Genomic DNA, 19136 nt, shown 5'->3' on the forward strand with positions numbered 1-19136 from the left:
TGTCTTTACTTATCATTTGGTATATTTTTTTTGTAAATCTGACACTTAACCTGCCCACAGGGGGGGATTTAAAATGACAACGTTTTCACAAAAAATTTACTTTTTCAACATAACTTTTGAAAATGTTCCGGAAGGTCTGACACTTTTATATATATCTTAAATTAAAGCTAATGTAATATACTTTAATTTGAAAAAAAAAAATTTGACCTCTGGACTTGTCTTCATGGTGAAAACGGCTACCGAATGCTATTTTTGTGTGAAAATTTTCGATTTTATAATTTACATTTTTTACTTTAAAGTGCTATAACTTTTTAAAAAATGTATGGATCAATACAATTTTTTCATGAGAAGTAGTATTTATATACATCTTTCATTGGATATACTTTTTTTTTAAATCAGACTATTTCCCTATATATGGGGGGGCTTCAAATATAAAAAATGCATATAGAAAGTAGAACTTTTTCAACTTAACTTTTGAAAGTGTTCCGGAAGGTCTGACACTTTTATATATATCTTAAATTAAAGCTAATGTAATATACTTTATTATGGAAAAAAAAAATTTGACCTCTGGACTTGTCTTCACGGCGAAAATGGCTACCGAATGCTATTTTCGTGTGAAAATTCTCGATTTTATTATTTATATTATATTTAACTTTATAATGCTATAACTTATTGAAAAGTTTATGGATCCACACAATTTTTTTATGAGAAATAATATTTTTTAATAAACCCTTTTTCATTTGACATACTTTATCTTTATCGAGATATTAATAAGGAACCAGCAGATCAAGTAGCTTTTGGAATAAAACACCAATTTTTTTAAAATTAAACACTATCTAAAGATTTGCATCGAAGCGTTTATTTTTGATAGTGATTTTAATCATTGTCAGATATCATTATACTTGATCCAACTATACCACGTCACAACTGTGCCGCGACCCCCCTGTGCTGGGTTTTTTTTAAAACTTATACTGAGTGATCGGTTTATGTATAACTCGCCTGCTTGCAAATTTATACAATATTGGAAAAATAATTTTAAATTTCTTTTAGTTATATATAATTTTTGATATATCAACTAATAACTACTTTTTAGGATCATAACTTTTTAAAATTAAACACTATCTAAAGATTTGCATCGAAGCGTTTTTTATGATAGTGATTTTAATCAGTGTCAGATATCATTATACTTGATCCAACTATTCACGTCACCACTGTGCCGCGACCCCCCTGTGATGGGTTTTTTTTGTAATTGAGTACCTTTATTGCGACCCGTTACCTAAATTAAACCAGTATTTATTGATCATATAAACAGTTGTATCTACGCTGGACGTTAGTAGGTACAGTACCAATAATAAATCAATAAATACGTCTATGTCATTTACTTATCAGGTAATATTTTAAAAGGCGCGAATGCTTTTCTGAAAATGCTTAAATAAGAATTTTTTTTTTAGTAGTAATTATACAGAAATATTGATAGGCATAATAATAAATTTAAAAAAAAAAATAGATATCTTACCACAAAATAAATAAATAACCATATTTTTTAGATACGTACCGTATTTTGGCCAAGTTAATATGAGGTATAATCAATTATTAAAGTATAAAACATCATGTTGTTAACCAATATGTTAAATAACATACTGTTTTTTTTTAATTATATAAGTATAATATTATATAATATCTTCAAAACAATATTTATTTTTAAAAATATTTTCAATCTCTTCTTAAAATTTTAAATCATTTATAACATAATAATTATATAGTTAAATTACTTAACTACATAAAAAACGTCTCCTAAAATTATATTTTTAATAAAAAATTACTATTTAAAAACAGTAACATCTCTGAATTCTATTACGTCTTTCAGTAATTGTGTATCCCGTTTTAGAAAATGTCTGTTCGCACGGAACAGATTTTGAAGGAACAACATCTCAACAATAAAAGATCAAATAAGTTAGGAAATTTCATTTTCCTCTCACTCCACCATAACAAAGTATCCTACTTTCTTTTTATTATAGGCTCGTTTAAATACCTATCTAGCTCAATAATTAGTTCAAAAGTAGGAGTTTTTTGTTATGAAGTTAACACCTTAAAAAATTTAAATATTTGATTAAATAACATAATAAATAAATAAACTTTTTTGTTGTTATATCTGAGAGTCAAACAGTTTTCAAATGTCGATAAAAAACTGATGAAACGAAACTAATACCAAATCTTTTATTCTTTTCAATATCTCATAATGCTCAAAAAACCCTACTTCATTAAAAAATTATACAAAGTTAAGCAAATTTAATGCACTTTAAGATGGTAAATATTCAAAAACTTGATTTCTAGGAAATATTGGGCATTAAAGTCAAAAATCATACAATTTCCGGTAACAATTGCCGATTTTGTAGTATTTTGCATAGCAACTCAACATCTACATTCTCATTCAAAACAAAATTAAATTATAGATTATTTAATGTACTTTACAGAATGTGATTTTTGATGGTTTAATAAATCGATCTACTACCTATTTGAATAATACATGGATCAAAATAAAATTTCTAGAGATAATAAATAAAATAATTTATAACTATCAACATCCTTTTTTGAAAATCCTATCATATATCAAAGCACTTGGAAGGGGCAAAATCATTATAACATTTTTTTTTTTTTGTAAAATACGCACCGAAGCGTTTTACTTATGACAGAGAGTTCAATAAGTCACACTAATAATCAATACTAATTTTAAAATATCTCGATTAAAAAATACAACAAAAATACTGCACTTAACTTTTTTTTTTAATTTTTGGCATTATATAAATGGTTAACTATTAGCACCTCGTCAAAAGGGCCTAGTGTTTATACCAGGGTTAAAAATTGACGACTTTTTTTTTCAATGGTGTGCCCAAAAAAATTGGCCAGGGTGTCAAAAATCTAAATTTAGCTCTGATTTATACATATTATATCTTTTACATTCAATTAACAGAGACCATAAAAGGGGCTTAGCTTATAAAAAAGAAAACCAAAGACTATTTTTTAATATGAATAATCACATTTTAACTAGTGATGGACATAATCAAGATATTTCGATTATGAGTAAAATAATCATAATTTCGTAATTGAATTAATCTATTTTAAATTTCAATAATAGTATACATACATTATACATTAGTAGGTAGTATTATAAAAACATCTTATGTATATTTCTTTACTTATACTTAATTGAATAATTTGGTTATAAGTTATAAATGTATTTAATGTAATCGAAACATACTCAAAATCATTATTAATAATCGATTATTATTATCAAAAGAATAAACAATTTTAATTTCGAGTAAAATTTCAAGAAATTTTCTGGATTACTAATAATTCGATTACGCCCATCACTAATTTAAAATATGTGGATGGATACCATTAGCAGTTTTAAAATTGGTGGTCTAGTAACAGTTGTTTTTTTAAGATTATTAAAAAACCAAGAGATAGCGTTATTTTTCCATCAAGTAAGAAGAGGGCGGCCTAGTTAACGGTTTACCAAATAGACAGTTACTGTAGGTCGTAATTACACAATCACGAACAAGTACTCAGATCACTACTGTAAACATTTGGGAATCAACTTTATTTTGTACCGACGGAACAATAGTGTAACGACCAAGTGTAATCGGTCCTACTTGTTTTACCAATGTACTTGTTATTTTGGACCGATTACACGAGTACCGACCCATCACTATAGTTAATACATGTAGTGCATGCATATGTTGTAAATATTCTAAAAGTGATTAAATAATAAACCGTCTATCATTTTTCTCTTTTTTACCTAAAACGGTGTTTTTATTTAATGTTTAATCAATACGCGAAACACCTAAGTAAATGATTAGTATTATACTGTGCCTTTTGGAAAATTTGAATACTATCAAGAATTTTATATGTGGTTACTATTTTGTTACCGCAAATCATCAGTGATAAGAATTTGGTAGCTCAATACTTATTGTTATGTTATGTTTCCTCATCATATCATTAAATCTTATAAGTAAATATTAATATTTTAGATTTTCTTTCAACTTAGTTGTTTTAATAAGTTGTATAATATTTATGTTAAAATATAAAGTAATGTGATTGTTAAATGCGTTGTTATAAGAAATGAACTATAATAATTATAACTAAATTTTTACTAAATTAAATTGGATTTATTATTTTTTACTAGTATGTCTCTTGTCTCATATGCGTATAGTGATTCTGATGAGGACAATCAAGAAACCACATTTGATGAAAATCGTATAGATATTAATACTCCTAAACATAAAACTTTTCTAAAACTACCCGAACCAAAATGTAAAGAGGAAGTCAAAATATTTAATGTTGATATAAAAGGAATTGATAATATTAGTACTTCAAACAATAAAAAAGCAAAAGAATATAATAATGTTTTTGATAAAAGAGTAGGAAATTCATTAACTCCTTCATTAGTATTACCTAAACCTAAATCTGACGGTAAAGTGCAAATAACTATACCTTCATTGAGTGATGTATGATTTTTTAAAAATAATTATAGCATTAGAATGTTTTCAAAGTTTTTTTGTGTATTTTAGTTTAATGATGATGATGATGATGAGACTTATCAACCTAAACGAAAAATTATCAAACAATCTAATGTAAGTCAAAAATAAAAAATATTCTTTGAATAAAATTATAAGTTTTTATTTTTTAATAATATTCATTAATATTATAAATGGTTAATAGATTAATTATAATCAATATCTTAAAAATTAATAATAATTATTTTTTTGTCTCCAATGTTGTATCTAATATGAAACAATCTTATTTGTTCTAACTTATAGTAATAAAAGTTCAATAATCACGCAAATGTAGTTATAAAAGATATATTTAAACAATATAAAAAGTACAAAACAAAGATACACTTCAAACAGTGCTCTAATAAAACTTTAAGAATAAAACTTATCGTCATAAAAGTATCATTCGAAATGAGATTACCTTCTGTGCTCCCGAGGTTCTCTCTCTCCTCCCTACAATTCATTCCATTTCGTCTTATATAATAAAATATTTTGTTTTTCTTCTTTTTACGAATACGACATTAATAATACAATCAAAAATTGTTTATAAATATTTACTTCTTGGTCTAGTAACAATAATTCAGGAAATTACAATTAATCAAAACATTAAAAAAATGTTTTACTTTCAGCTTTACAAAATAATGACCTATATTACACCAATCAATCACTACTCAAATAATAATATGTGTTAAATTTTAATTATTTTCAACATAGTTGTTGATCTATTAATCAAAATGTTTGCTAATTGCAATCCAATTTATTATATAATTTTTTTGAACAAGTTTTATTATTTACTATTCAATTAATACTATTCAAGGGCTTATAAATATCAATTTAAAATATAATTTTTTAACTAATTACTTTCAGAATGGATGTGGTTTATTTTCAATGTTGCCAAATCCTAAAAATCAGAAAACTGTAAAAGCTACATCTATTATTTCAATGGTTCCAAGATCTGCTGTTCATAAAATTGACGCTGTTGTAAAAACTCAACAAACAGTTTCAGAAATCAAGCTTTTTGAAAACAAGTCAACAGAATTGGAAGATGAAGTTGAAAATAATGAAGAAGACTTAGATTTCTTAGGGTTAAATAAATTAAATGATATACCTAATGTTGCACCAATAGATGGATTTGAAGTACCAGAAATTAAAAATGATACTTCTATTATAGAAAATGATGACAAAGTATTTGGTCCTGTATATTGTCCCAATGATGCTCAATCTGATATATATGAAGATAATGAAACAAAATTAACATTAGATTCCAATGCGGTGTGTTTAAAAATGTTTGATTTAATTTGTTTTTCATCATTATTAACTTGGTTTCTTTTAAGCATGTGATAACTTTTATTTCAGTTAAAACAACTAGGAGACCGCGATAAGAATCTAATTAAACAAGTTGAAGTTATTAATGTTAACATGAGCCAAGTGTTAGAAGAATCACAACAATGGCTACAAAAGAACATGACTGAAGAGTATGCTGAGAGTAGAAATGTCAATAGTGATATAAATGTAACTGGACAGTCTAAAAGAAAACATCAAATCACATACTTAGCTCAACAGGTTTTTATTTGTTTAATTAATTTTATAAAATATTCCTTTAATTTAAATGCTACTTCCATTGTTGTTATTTATTCTTCAAATTTATAGGCTAAAGCTAATGAGCTGAAACTCAAAAATATGTGGGCTGAAAATAGGCTAACTAGAAAACAAACTCAGGCAAAGTATGGATTTTAACACTAATACTTATGAGGTAGGTATAATTTAATTTGTAATTGTTATGAATAAAAAGTTTCTAAGAAAAATAAAGAAAACAATGAATATAATTATTTTATATCCAGTATTTTTATATACTATAATTTTTATTATTTAAATCTCAAATATTTAATATAAAAATAAAATAACTTTTAGCTTCGAATCAAAGCTGATAAGGTAGAATAGATAGGATTAAAATAGCAACTTTTGTTTGAAAAGTTAATTGACAAGTATGTGACAGAATGCATCAGCTGAGCTTTACTTACTATGCTACATATCCATTCTATGTATTTTAAATGCTGAAACGGTCAGTCAGATAAAAAAAATTGAAGGAATGAAATAAATATTTTTGAACTTAATGCTATTTTAGAGTTATATAAACCTAATATTTTTTCAATTGCAAAAATTTAAAATTCTTACTAGGTTCTAGAAAGATGAGTGACTTACCTAATTTTAAGCACTCTGTAAATATCCAGTTTTAACTTTTCCCCTTTTCAATAAAAAACTAAATAATATTTGGTCTAAATTATTAAATATCAATTTCAAACTAATTATAATTAATATCAAAATATTTTTGTTTTTTTTAAGTAACTAATTTATTTCTTAGAGAACTTATAACTGAAATATATTTTTATAAATGTGATTTTATGCTGTATTTGACATAATCCAAAATCCCTTCTTATAAATACAGCCTACAAATTTATTTGAAAGAATTTTTGTTGATAGTGATTTTAATCAGGTTTCAATACTGGTGTTCACTATATTCTGTTTTGGGTTTTTTAATGTAACCCTACTAAAATAGTTATTCTATGTAAACATTTATTTTTTAGACTCCACTTAAAAAAAGTATAATTTGTAACCAGTGTGTATTTGAAACTCCTTCTGGGGAAGACTTAATTTTTTTTACTATAGTAAACTGTCTTTAAATAATTTTTTGTTTTAAAAACTTCCCTAAAAAGTGTTGATAAAATCCCAAACCAACCTATTTTTTGTATTTGTTATCTCATATCAGTTGATTCAATAAAAATAAATGACTGGGTTTCATATTATAAATAAACAGACCAAAACTAATTGAGAACAGTCCTCATGATTAAACCTTAAAATTAAAAATCATCTTAATGTGTTTGATACTATCTAAAATGATTTAATAATAATTTTATTTATACAAAAATATTTATAAATAAAAATGTTGTAGTTAAAAAAATAAAAAACCAACTAACTAGTTCTGTATATTTTAGTAAATAACTTAAAAAAACTTGACTAGTGTTACATAAGACAATTTAACTTTAAATAGTTGTCTTCAATATTTTTCTCGTAGTAAATAATTCCCAAGAAGTGTCATTAAAATAGCTCCAGTTGGTGCTGTAATAAGTATTGCTAGTACACTGATTGCTAATACATCTGATGCATATTCAATCTGATTAGAATCATGGTATCTACGTGCCATATCTAATGCTAAAGGACCAATTGCCGCCTATTAAAAAATATACTATTAATAAATTTTCAAGATTTATAGTTTAAAAAAATATTTAAAATATATAAAAAGTTTACTTGTACTGTTGCTTTGGGCATCCATGCAATATTCACAAATAATTTTTCCTGCATGTTAAAATTAGTATCTTTTAATACAAAGAAACATGTTAGAACTCTAACCTAAAACAAACAAAATATAAATTATTATAATGAATTAAAACAGACATTAAAAAAAATGTCAAGCCATATAACTTGATAAAGAATTATTAAAATAATATATATTTTCAGTGATGGGTTTAGAAAATGCATGTCCTATCACAATGTTAAAAAAACAAAAATAAAAACCATTTTTTTATTTATAAAATGAAGATATAAAATTATCCCTTTTACTGTTCAGCCTAAATTTTTGTTAAATTATTGTTAAAACCAACATTTTATAATTTTATTATCAAGTATCAATTTTTACTCTATACACCTTAAAGTTTTAGTGTTCATTTGTTAAAGTATTTTAAATATAGGTGCAATTTGTGAGATTTAAGGTGGCTAAGCTCATCTAACAATAAAAATTATATGTATTTTCATATAAAATTATTTAAAGTAATGGAGAAATTAAATTAGAACTCTTATAATTTTATATTTAAATTGTGTCTAAGATTATAAACCTAACTCATAACTGTAAAAGATATAATTATATAATATACTCATTTAATACATTAAGTTAAATTAGTTTTCAAATGAGGTGAAACATTTTTCTTACACATGATATTATGAAAAGAAGGATAGATGCTGAAATGATCAGTGATGACTTTAAAGCAGTTAAATTTATTTCAGTACCAATTGATGCAAATAATATTGGCTCTAGTAGATTCCATATACTGTTAACTATGCTTTCTACATCTTCCTGTTAAATAAATAATTAAAAATGTGTAGTTTACTCTTAATTAGGTACTATATAACTCAAAATTGTATTAAATAAACTACAATCTACTTTGGTTTTTACTTACATTAAATGAATTATTATTTTTCCAGCATATATTTGCAACAAAAGCAGCAGTCATAGCTGCTAAAGGACCACCACCTGAATATCCGACAACTGTAAAGCCAAATACCAGCAATATTCCTCCACCTGTTATGACATATGCTCTTTTCATATTCAGATTTTCCTTTAAACAATAAAAATTCAATTCTATTAATATTTTCTAATGAAAATTTATATACAATACATATATAGATATGTAAATAATGACATAACTTTAAATTTCTTACTTCACACTTATGTGGTATGAATCCAGCAACAATTCCCCAAATAATCCCACAAAAAAGACCCATTGCAATTTCTAAAGGTCCTTGTATGATATTAGATGTCCAATTTGCTAAAATATTATTTATTTTTTATGACATACTGAAGGGTTTTTAAAAACTATAATCATACAGACTTGAAAACAAAAAACCAAGACATACACCAAATGCAGAAATACAAAAAATATCATCAAAACTACATGCAGCTATAACTAGTGTTATAATACCCTTATCTTCGCCAAGACCTTGTTGTTTTAAAGATAATAAAGATGGCAAAATAACTGCAGAACTTACTGGGCTTAAAACACATCTATATTAAAAAAAAAAAATTGTAATATAATATTTAACTGAAAAGCCACAAAAATTACTAAAAAAATGCTTTAATGTATTTTGGGGACAATCTTACCATCATCAGTGTTAAACAAATATACATATAATATAATATTTCATAAATTATATTGAGTTTTTTTTTATCTTTAATAGAAAAAATTATACTGAATAAAAAATTTTTACCCTAAAAGAAGACCCCACATCCATGGTAATCCTATGAGATAATATGTAACTACGGCTGTAGCTATAGTTTCTGTAATGCATGGTAATATGGCTAATTGAATTACGACTAAACTAAGTTTTTTAAGCATAGTACCATCTAAACTTAATCCTGATTCTACTAATAGTGTTGTAAGAGCAACTTCCCTAGAATTTTACATTTATGTAGAATTTGGGTTTATAAATTATACATTTTTGCTTACCTAAGAATAATTATGTATATTTGAAAATCATTTTTTATATCATAAAAACCTACGTTTCTTAATACAACACCAACTATCAACATTCCTAGCATTGGCGGTAAATAAAGTTGTTCAATTACTTTTCCTGCAGCCCATGAACTAGCAACTAGAAAACAAACTGATGCTAGTTGTGAGCCTGGTAACATGTTTTTCCCAAATATCAAATACATCATAGTCCATGCTATTACTATACAAATACAAGTAGTCAAGGTATTGAATGCAGATCTTACCTTATTACTATATTCAGTTTCACTAAAACATACATAATTTACAACTGTATATATTTTATTAATTATTTATATTAGTTAAATTCTAATAAATAAGTATTTTAAACAGCATTTGAACACATTCAAGGAAAAATTGAACTCAATCATAACCATGTACATTATTTTTTTTGTAAATAAACACTCATACTCATAAACATTCATATTAACGAAAAAAAACCAACCTGCCTAAAAAAGTCGTCCAAATTCAATAATAGTATACACAAGTGCTGTTCTCAGGGCTTTGTCTTAGGAGATGTACATAATACATTTTTTATTACCCCCTAAAATACATCTTTACCATATAATTATTTTCATCGTGTACTTTTAAAATTTCAGTTTTATGCACTTATTTTTTCTATTGCTTCATTATAGTTTTAATTGTAATTGACCAACGCATATACTTAAATAGTTCACTCAAGAAGAGTATGTTGAGATTGCATTACTTTGTTTATACAATTATTCTATTAGCTGTTATATATAAAAAAATTATATTTATCATTGATTTAATCACTTACCAAGACGATGGAGTAATATTTTCGACAATGGCGTAATCATTAACTACAGAAGAATAATTCTGGCATTCTTTTCCTTAAAATTAATAAATTTAATTTCAATGCGAAGTTAAGTAAGTATTCAAAACTGTGTTGTATTTTAAAAACAAAATAATAGAATCATTGAAAAATAATTAAAAGTCAAGCAGGATTCAAGTATCCAACAGGTTGTTTAGAACCTATAGGAGTAATGTTCAAAATAAAAAAATTAAATTACCTTCGTTCTTCAAAATGGAGTACACTTTTTAAAAAAATAAAATTTTTTGTTAAATAATTAAGATTATTATTTTTCAAACTTTTTAGTCATGTGAATACAATCGATTGATAATAATAAGAATTTTTCTTTGCTTTAGAAATGGTCTTTACTAGATGTTCCAGGTATTTTAGGACTCATACTCATATCACCTATACCATTTTTTTTATTTGGTAATCGGTTTGTATAATTATATTTATTACCCGAAAAACCTCTACTTTTTACGACCGTGAAAACTAGAGATTTAGTCTCTTAAGTTATACTTATGGTTACAAAAAGTGTCGGACAAGAAAATTCAATAACCTGAATACATTAATCAAACTCCCACATAATTTTTCTCTATTATATTGCACCATGGAAGCAAGAGGGTAGTATCTTGAAATAGCCGTAGTTTAAAGGTAATCAGTTTCAACCTTCTAAAAGAGTCACATTATGTGTTTTTTTTTTATCATTTATATTAAGTTTAAGTAAACTTTTAAACAAGTTTCTCGTATATTTATATATAGAATAATAAATAATTGAACTTATAGGATAAGATGGCAAATAAAATTAAATGACGAATTCAGTATTTCTCAAAATCAATCTTATATAACAACACATCAGCGGTATAATTAGGGTCTTGGTTTTTGGGGATTATATCAATTAGAAAATTGTTCACCTTCCCCTCCAAACAAAAATTCTCAATTGTCATCTTACTCTATAACTGGAGAAAGTGACAAAGATGACAATTTTTAGGAAAACTTATATTTTGTCTCTTAGAAAATAAAAGAGACGATTAAAATTATTTTGTAATATCATGCTAGATATTGAAGTAGTTCTCACGCAAATTTTAGATTTTAAACCAGTTCATAGAAATCAGGAAATATCGTATAAGTTTAACCTCTCTATTATACCCTGCCTTATACTATAAAAATTTCAAATATCATCGATATTTGACTATCTTTTAATTATAGTGCAATATAATTAACAAAACGGGGAGGTTGGTAAGAGCCTACACACGGCTCCCTACATAGCGATATTTCTATACAAGATTTTATTGCTAACCAATCTTACCATCTCCGAACAGATCTTATTTATCTATAAATAGTCTCAACTATAACTGCCTTATTTATGTCAACCCCGCTAAAGAACCTAAAACTGTTAACGCGGTCGCCGTGCACTTCCGGTTTTACCGCCGGATGGCGACTGCGACATAGCTGCCTCTCCTCGTCCGATAGGTCGCGCTATGGCGGTCGATCGCCGCTGTCGGCAACCGGTTCGGCGATGGAACTTCACTTCTTCACGGAAACCGGATTAATTTTTTCTGCGACATTCAACTATTTGTATTACCAACTCAAAATATATTGTAATCAATAATTAACCGCCGTGTTATTATTATTTAATCAAAAACATACCTTATACACTATCACGGTCCTTTTCAGGACCAACCCTCATAACGATTTCAATAAATATCGAAGGATTTTCAAACACTAAAAGCGACATCTTACAAGAGATGTACCAAGTCGTACAGAAACCAGCGACATAGATACTGAATCTGACGCAAAGTATTGAAAATGGTGACTGGGGCAACATTCATAGACCAACAGCGGCATATGATGCGATTAACCATAGAATTCTTTTCAAATAAATGTACGAGATAACAAGCGACTACAATTTTAATGTCCTTTAACAGCCAAATATGCTTACCACGTATGGGCCAGATCATGAAAAAGGTTGACATTACTTTGAACGAGACATGCAAGATAATCTCTGGATGCCTTAAACTAACGCTCGTTGAGGAAATACAAGTATTATGAGGAATAGCCCCACCAGACGTTAGAAGAGAGACTGCATCAGAGATAGAACGACACAAACAATAAAACGATCCCTGTCACCAACTCCATGGAAAGAATGCTCCGCAACAACGACTTAAATCCAGAAAAAGTTGGCTTATTACGATCCAACTAATAAAAACCACCAGATAAAGAAAGAATTAATAGATGAACACCTCGCAAATGATAACGCGGCAACAATTGTGGCTTTTTGAATTACCGAGATCTGAACGACACGAAAGAAGAAGAAATTAACAAAACACTGTCCATTGTGAAAACTAAATTTTCTCAATCCCTATGGTGACAACTTTTTTTTTATGATAACATATATAATTAATTAGTTTATAAGAAAAAAAATGATATAATAAAGATCTGACTGGTTCATAAGTTTTGGATAAGTAATTCGGATGTTAGCATTTTAAAATATAGGTTGAAGGTAAAGGTTGGGTACAACTTTTTTATCGTTAGGTATTTCTTGGCCACACTTTTTCTCCTTCCTACGAAAAAAGATGTAAAAACTTCTGATATACTGGTCCTAAACTTATGGACCAGTCATATCTTAATTAGATTATTTTTTATTTTATAATTATGTATGTTGTCTTAAAAATAAAGTTGACACCCTTGTAAAATAGAGAAGATGCACCAAAAAGTACTTAACAATTCTTAAATACTTTTTTCAATTCTTATTGAGTTACATATATTTCTTGATTTATTAATTATAATTGATAATTTCTCAAATTATTTTTATTTTGCAAATAATTGAGTGGATGATAAATGGATTATACTGCGTATTAAGAGTAGTTATCCCTCAATTGTGGTAACTTTGTATGTAAATTTTGTAGATAAATTAGAATAAAAATAAAATTATGACATAATATTAAAAATAATTATTTGTTAGTTTACAAGAATGCAAATATCTTATCTTTTATTAAATAACTGTCCTTGATAAAGGCGAGTATATTATGATAACGGAGTCCTTAGTACTAATGTATTAATTGATATTCTAAGTATTCTTACCTAAAATAGGTTTGTCCATTTTTTTGTTATTATCAAAACTCAAGAACTCTAAAAGCAATTATCTAAAAAACAAGCAATAAAATACTATTAGCACTAAAATACTAATAACATAAAACTTGTCATCTATTGAATTAAAATGAGAAATCCTGCTTTTTGGTAATTTTTATTGCAGAAAAAAATTAGCTTTCATATGGAAAACACTCTTGTGTGATACCTATGAAGAGTGATAAATATATTAAATATAATAATGGTTTATATATAAATTAGATTTAAGCATGTACTAAAAAAAAATTGAGTTTTATACATTAGATATTTATTTCCGTGAATAATAGTATAGGTGGTTTTTAACAGAAATTGAATTTATCTAAAAGCTTTTTATGCAAAGGGTCTTCTATGTGATCGTGAAATTTTAAAATAAGTCTTTCAAGATTTTATTAAGAATATTTTAAATATTATTCAAACACAACTATACATTTTTCTAAGAATTATTTTGTAAAATTCCTGGTCAAATATTTAGTCTTTTTGAAAATTATTTATTATTTCGCATCATTCGCTTTGGTTCAACAATTTATTTCAATAGTAATACTTCAATTAATGTTTTTATGTAAACGTAATGTACTTGTTATTCGTTGAATTACATTTAAATTTACTAATAAATTATTACATTTGTGTAATGTGGATTGGTAATCACATATTTGATCTTGATCATTAATTTTGTTAACTATTGTTACTACTATTGATAACTGTTGTTATCTCATACTTATTATTTTATTATCATAGTATCACAAAAGACAATTAGGAAATACATTTTTCAATCTCCTTAAAAAATAATTTTTTTTCTAATAATTATCCGTTAATTATATGTGTTTTTTTACTTCATTTGTAGATGTGTAGATAGAACAATTATGATGGATTGAATGGTGTATGAATACCCGTACGGTATAAACAATGGAAGCCACAGATGGGCATATTACTCAGGATAATGGGCCATCCAAATATAAAGAAGATGATAGTTTAGATCCCAGAATACAAGTAAAAATTTAATAATTTATGAGTTTTTTTTTTTTAGTAAGGTAATATTTAAAAATGTTGTAGTTGGAGTTAGAAAAGTTAAATAATGCAACAGACAATATAAATAAACTTGAAATAGAATTAGATGTAAGTAGTAATACATTTATTCAACTATTCAGATATTTTATCTGATATAAATATTTTAAAATGATTATCTATTATAGGAAGCAAATACAACTTTTAGAATGTTAATGGCAGAAGCATCTAGACGACTAAAAATCAGGGCTCGCAAACTTGGTTCATGTATTGATAAGGCACGTCCCTTTTATGATGCACTTAATGTATCAAAGCAAGCACAACAACAGTGTCAAATTGCTGCTGTTAAGTACCAAAGAGCTAATGGTAATATATATATATTTATACATAAGCAATAAGTACATATTTAAATACTAAATGATTTATATTTATTTTAAAAAATTAACTTCTTTAATAAGCTTATATTTTACTGTACTAATGAAACTAATTATACATGTGATCAAAGAATGAGATATTAACACTAAAATATTTTGTTATTATACTATTTTTATAAATTTATTTATTATTTTTTAATGATATTTAGTATCCTCTCTAAAAGTTATTGCTTGTACCAGTGGTACACGAAAACCTATATAACCCAGTGCATTACCTACTGAGCTAGAATCAAAAATTAATAATAACATTATTCAGGCCAAATTTATTATAATTATTAATTTTTATGATTTAAAATGTACAAAACCTTTACAAAATTTTAAATTTATAAATTACTACTATGCAACTATTGATTAAGGGTATGTTTATTTTTTTAGTTCTCTTACAAAATTAGGAAAATGTAAACATTTTGTATTATTATTAATGTAGCAAAATATTTTTACATACTTTAAAAATTTGATTTTTAAAAAATGGTAATATTCTGAAATAAATTTTATAAAATTCATTTTATCTTATTTAAACTTAATTCTATCACTTAAAAACTTCTTTAATTTTTCACAGAGGAAATCACTAACTTTAATATTAGTTTTTTTTTAAGGTATAATAATATAATTTACTGTTGAACTATTGTTATATATTTTATATTGTATAAGAGTTACAAAATTTTAGTAACAAGACATGATTTAAAATTAATATAGTCAGCAATAGTTATTTTAAAATATTGTATGCTTACCAGTATCTATGGCAGGTTCACACTATAAATCCAATTGATTTTTGTCAGCAAGAGCCATTACATTTACCACTATAATAGATACATACATACTTTATAAAAACACTATTATCTTATTTAAGCACTAGATGAGTGTTTTTATTTAATCTTATCAAAATATACTTACAGTTTACTAATATTTAAGCATTATTGAGAAAGTTTTCATTGTAGTGGAATGAAATGTTTATATTTTATACTAAAACACAAATTTTAACATTAATTATAATAGTTTTTCATCATTAAGACATATTATTGAGCATTTTTGTTTTCATATACATGTACATTTTTATTATTTAAGTAAGCTTTATGCAAGAAAATTTGTGTTTTATAAAAGGGAAAAATATACATATGGAATTATGAAATGTTTTTGTTACTGTTGGTATCTATGTGAATTAAAAAAAAATTGTTTAAACTATTTAAAAAGTTACAGAGGTATATAGAATGTCACAGCCTGTTTTAATAAATCCTATAACTTTTGATCCACTCAATATTTTATGTTACTTTCTTTTTTTTTAATCTTCTTAAAGTATAGACTATAATAATATCATGTATATATATATTTTTTAATTACTAGAAATGATTAAAATAAAATTTAAATAGTCTTTTGATAAAATGAATTATTAGAAAAAAAGTTGGTTGAAAAATCTCTTAAAATTTATAGTTGAATTTCTGAAACATTTTAAAGTTTGTAAATTTTGTTGATTTGTGTTTATACTATAATATCAAATGTAACACAATCTTCACATGTTAAATACTAGTTTTATTTCTACAATTTTTTTCCATAAAATGTATCGTCGTTTCAATAAATACTTAAACTGAAGTGAAAAATATAGTAATATTACTATCGTCCCATCATTTATTTCATTAATTATCATAAATCTTATTTGTTATCTTTGTGTGACTATGTAGAAAAATTGTTCCATTTTTTAAAAATAAAATTGCAAACAACTCATCATAAAACAATATCAGTTGGTAGGATAGACACAATGTTTACATAATACATTATAAATTAGGTTCTATTTATTTGATACTCACAACAGAATGTTGAAATGAACAAACATCTATAGTGACTATAGATGTTTGTTATCTATTCTTCAATACTGTTATGTTTTACTTTATGTTATAATTCTTATAAACTTTATAATATCGATTGCTAACCTGTTATTTAAAACTGTTTTCTCAATATACCAAATTTTGTAGTATTGAAAAAATAGTAGATTGATGCATCTTTTTACTATATGAATAGCAGTCTAAAGATTATTTCAGTGTTTTATTTTGTGTATCAACATATAATAAAACTTTAGTTATTTTATCTTAATACTTCATGGAAACTAAGAGTATTAAATATTATATTTTAATTATGTTATGTTATGTCAATCCATGAATATTGATAAAGAATAATTTTTTAGAAATTCATCAAGCAGCAAAAGAAACGGTAGCTTTGGCAGAAGCACGGTTTTTAAGTAAACAACATGAATGGAAGTTTGATAGTGCCTGGCAAGAAATGTTAAATAATGCTATTTTAAAAGTAAATAAAATATTTGTTAATACTTTGAATTGGATATTATAAAAAAATTTTTAGGTAACTGAAGCAGAAAATCAAAAGACTGAAAGTGGACGTGAACATCAAAGAAAGGCTGCTCTTTATCAAGCAGCAGAACAAAAAGTAAGTATGAATTTTATGCTTGATTTTTACTCATGATATCTAGTAATAATATACAAATATTTTTTTAAATTTTTTAGGTTCAAATACTTGAACAAAAAGTTAAGCGAAGTATCATCAAATCTCGACCTTATTTTGAAGAAAAATATCTTTGTGAAGGCCAACTTGCTGCTCAAAAAGATACCATTATTCAAATTCGATATGCTGTACAGCAAGCAAAACAAGAATATTCTGCTTGTCTTCATAGGTTGGAACAGATTTCTGAAGAAATTCATATTCAGAGACAAAATAATAAAATAATGGTAAATATATTTGGTGCATTGATAAAATTATTGTTGATTAATATTTTTAATTTAATTCAATTTTACCTTATATATATTTAGATAAATTTTAAGTTAATATATTTTTTATGTAACTAAAGGAACAAGGACCTAGAGAACCTGGTGTTGGTGCTGAGGTTTCATCAATAGCTAATAGTTGGCAAGAAATAAATATCAAAAAAGAATCAGATTGTATGGAGGATATTAATTTAGAATGGAATTTAGACAAATGTGATTCTAGAAGTCTGGGAAGTCTATCAATAGATACATGTTCAATTCTAAGTGATGCAGATGAGCTTGATTTTGATGAAGATAGTGAAGTCACTATGGTACATATTTCAGTAATTATTTTTACATGAAACAAAATATTATAATTTTTTTATTTATTTTATCAGGAGTTAGAGCAGTTAAGACAAAAAGTAAGAGATCTTGCAACAAAACCATTAATGGTAGAAAATAAAAGAAGTGAAGATGTTGAAGGTGTAGAAGATCGTAAAGGTTGGGAAAGTGAATTGAATGCTACTGTTGATAAACTTGATAGAATGATGTTAAAACAAGAATGTGAAAAATCTCATCAGCAGTCACCTGTTTAAAAATAGTTGGTAAAAATCAAATAAAATTGGAGACTTTTATGTGTTCAAGCTATAAAAAAAAGTGAAATCTGAAGCTATATAGTTTGATGAAAATTGTTTAAAATGGTCAACTTCAACTTATTATCAATAGAAGTGACATGTTCCATTAAATTATAGTTATAATATTATTAACAATTTACAATACATACATACTGTATCCCACCAGTTTTTATTTCCATATAGAAAATGTAACTTGGTAGTTTAGTATTTTATCTTAATATTTTTTATATTTAATAAAACCAAATTGTTTTGTTTCCTTAAATATATTTATTAAATATATTATTTTATGTAAATTAGTAGAATTGGCTGTTTAAATTCAAAATTATTTATACTTCTAGAAAAGCAATACTAAACTCTTTTTTACGTAATATTAATTTAGTTAATTAATTATTAAATTTTTTAAATAATGTGATTATTATTTTGTTGTAGCACAGTCAATTAAGATTTATTTTACAATCTCAAAATACTTGATTGCAATTTAATAGCAATATGTCTATCTATACT

The 19136-nt window shown here is 25.5% G+C and overlaps 3 protein-coding genes across 3 annotated transcripts; 2 read left to right on the top strand and 1 right to left on the bottom strand.

Moving 5' to 3' along the window:
• The first annotated feature begins 4001 nt into the window (after positions 1-4001).
• LOC126894194 (uncharacterized) lies at positions 4002-9160 on the top strand. Its single transcript, XM_050665025.1, has 6 exons — positions 4002-4508; positions 4572-4634; positions 5421-5825; positions 5910-6116; positions 6204-6306; positions 8811-9160. Exons 1-5 carry the CDS (start codon positions 4188-4190, stop codon positions 6288-6290), a joined length of 1083 nt encoding a protein of 360 aa, XP_050520982.1. The 5' UTR covers positions 4002-4187; the 3' UTR covers positions 6291-6306; positions 8811-9160.
• On the bottom strand, positions 7449-16067 carry LOC126894189 (sodium/hydrogen exchanger 9B2-like). Its single transcript, XM_050665016.1, has 11 exons — positions 15982-16067; positions 13770-13831; positions 10653-10725; positions 9833-10123; positions 9594-9776; positions 9218-9390; positions 9048-9154; positions 8786-8944; positions 8539-8682; positions 7860-7961; positions 7449-7782 (listed from the first exon to the last, which is right to left on the bottom strand). The coding sequence occupies exons 2-11, from the start codon at positions 13786-13788 to the stop codon at positions 7609-7611; spliced, it is 1425 nt and encodes a 474-aa protein (XP_050520973.1). The 5' UTR covers positions 13789-13831; positions 15982-16067; the 3' UTR covers positions 7449-7608.
• LOC126894191 (SH3 domain-binding protein 5 homolog) lies at positions 14536-18980 on the top strand. The gene is made up of 8 exons (XM_050665018.1): positions 14536-14801; positions 14865-14927; positions 15005-15182; positions 17427-17545; positions 17600-17683; positions 17761-17982; positions 18102-18329; positions 18396-18980. The coding sequence occupies exons 1-8, from the start codon at positions 14718-14720 to the stop codon at positions 18591-18593; spliced, it is 1176 nt and encodes a 391-aa protein (XP_050520975.1). The 5' UTR covers positions 14536-14717; the 3' UTR covers positions 18594-18980.
• The last annotated feature ends 156 nt before the right edge of the window (positions 18981-19136 follow it).

Source organism: Daktulosphaira vitifoliae, unplaced genomic scaffold (genome assembly GCF_025091365.1).
Source record: "Daktulosphaira vitifoliae isolate Bord-2020 unplaced genomic scaffold, ASM2509136v1 Scaffold_1, whole genome shotgun sequence".
NCBI lineage: Eukaryota > Metazoa > Arthropoda > Insecta > Hemiptera > Phylloxeridae > Daktulosphaira > Daktulosphaira vitifoliae.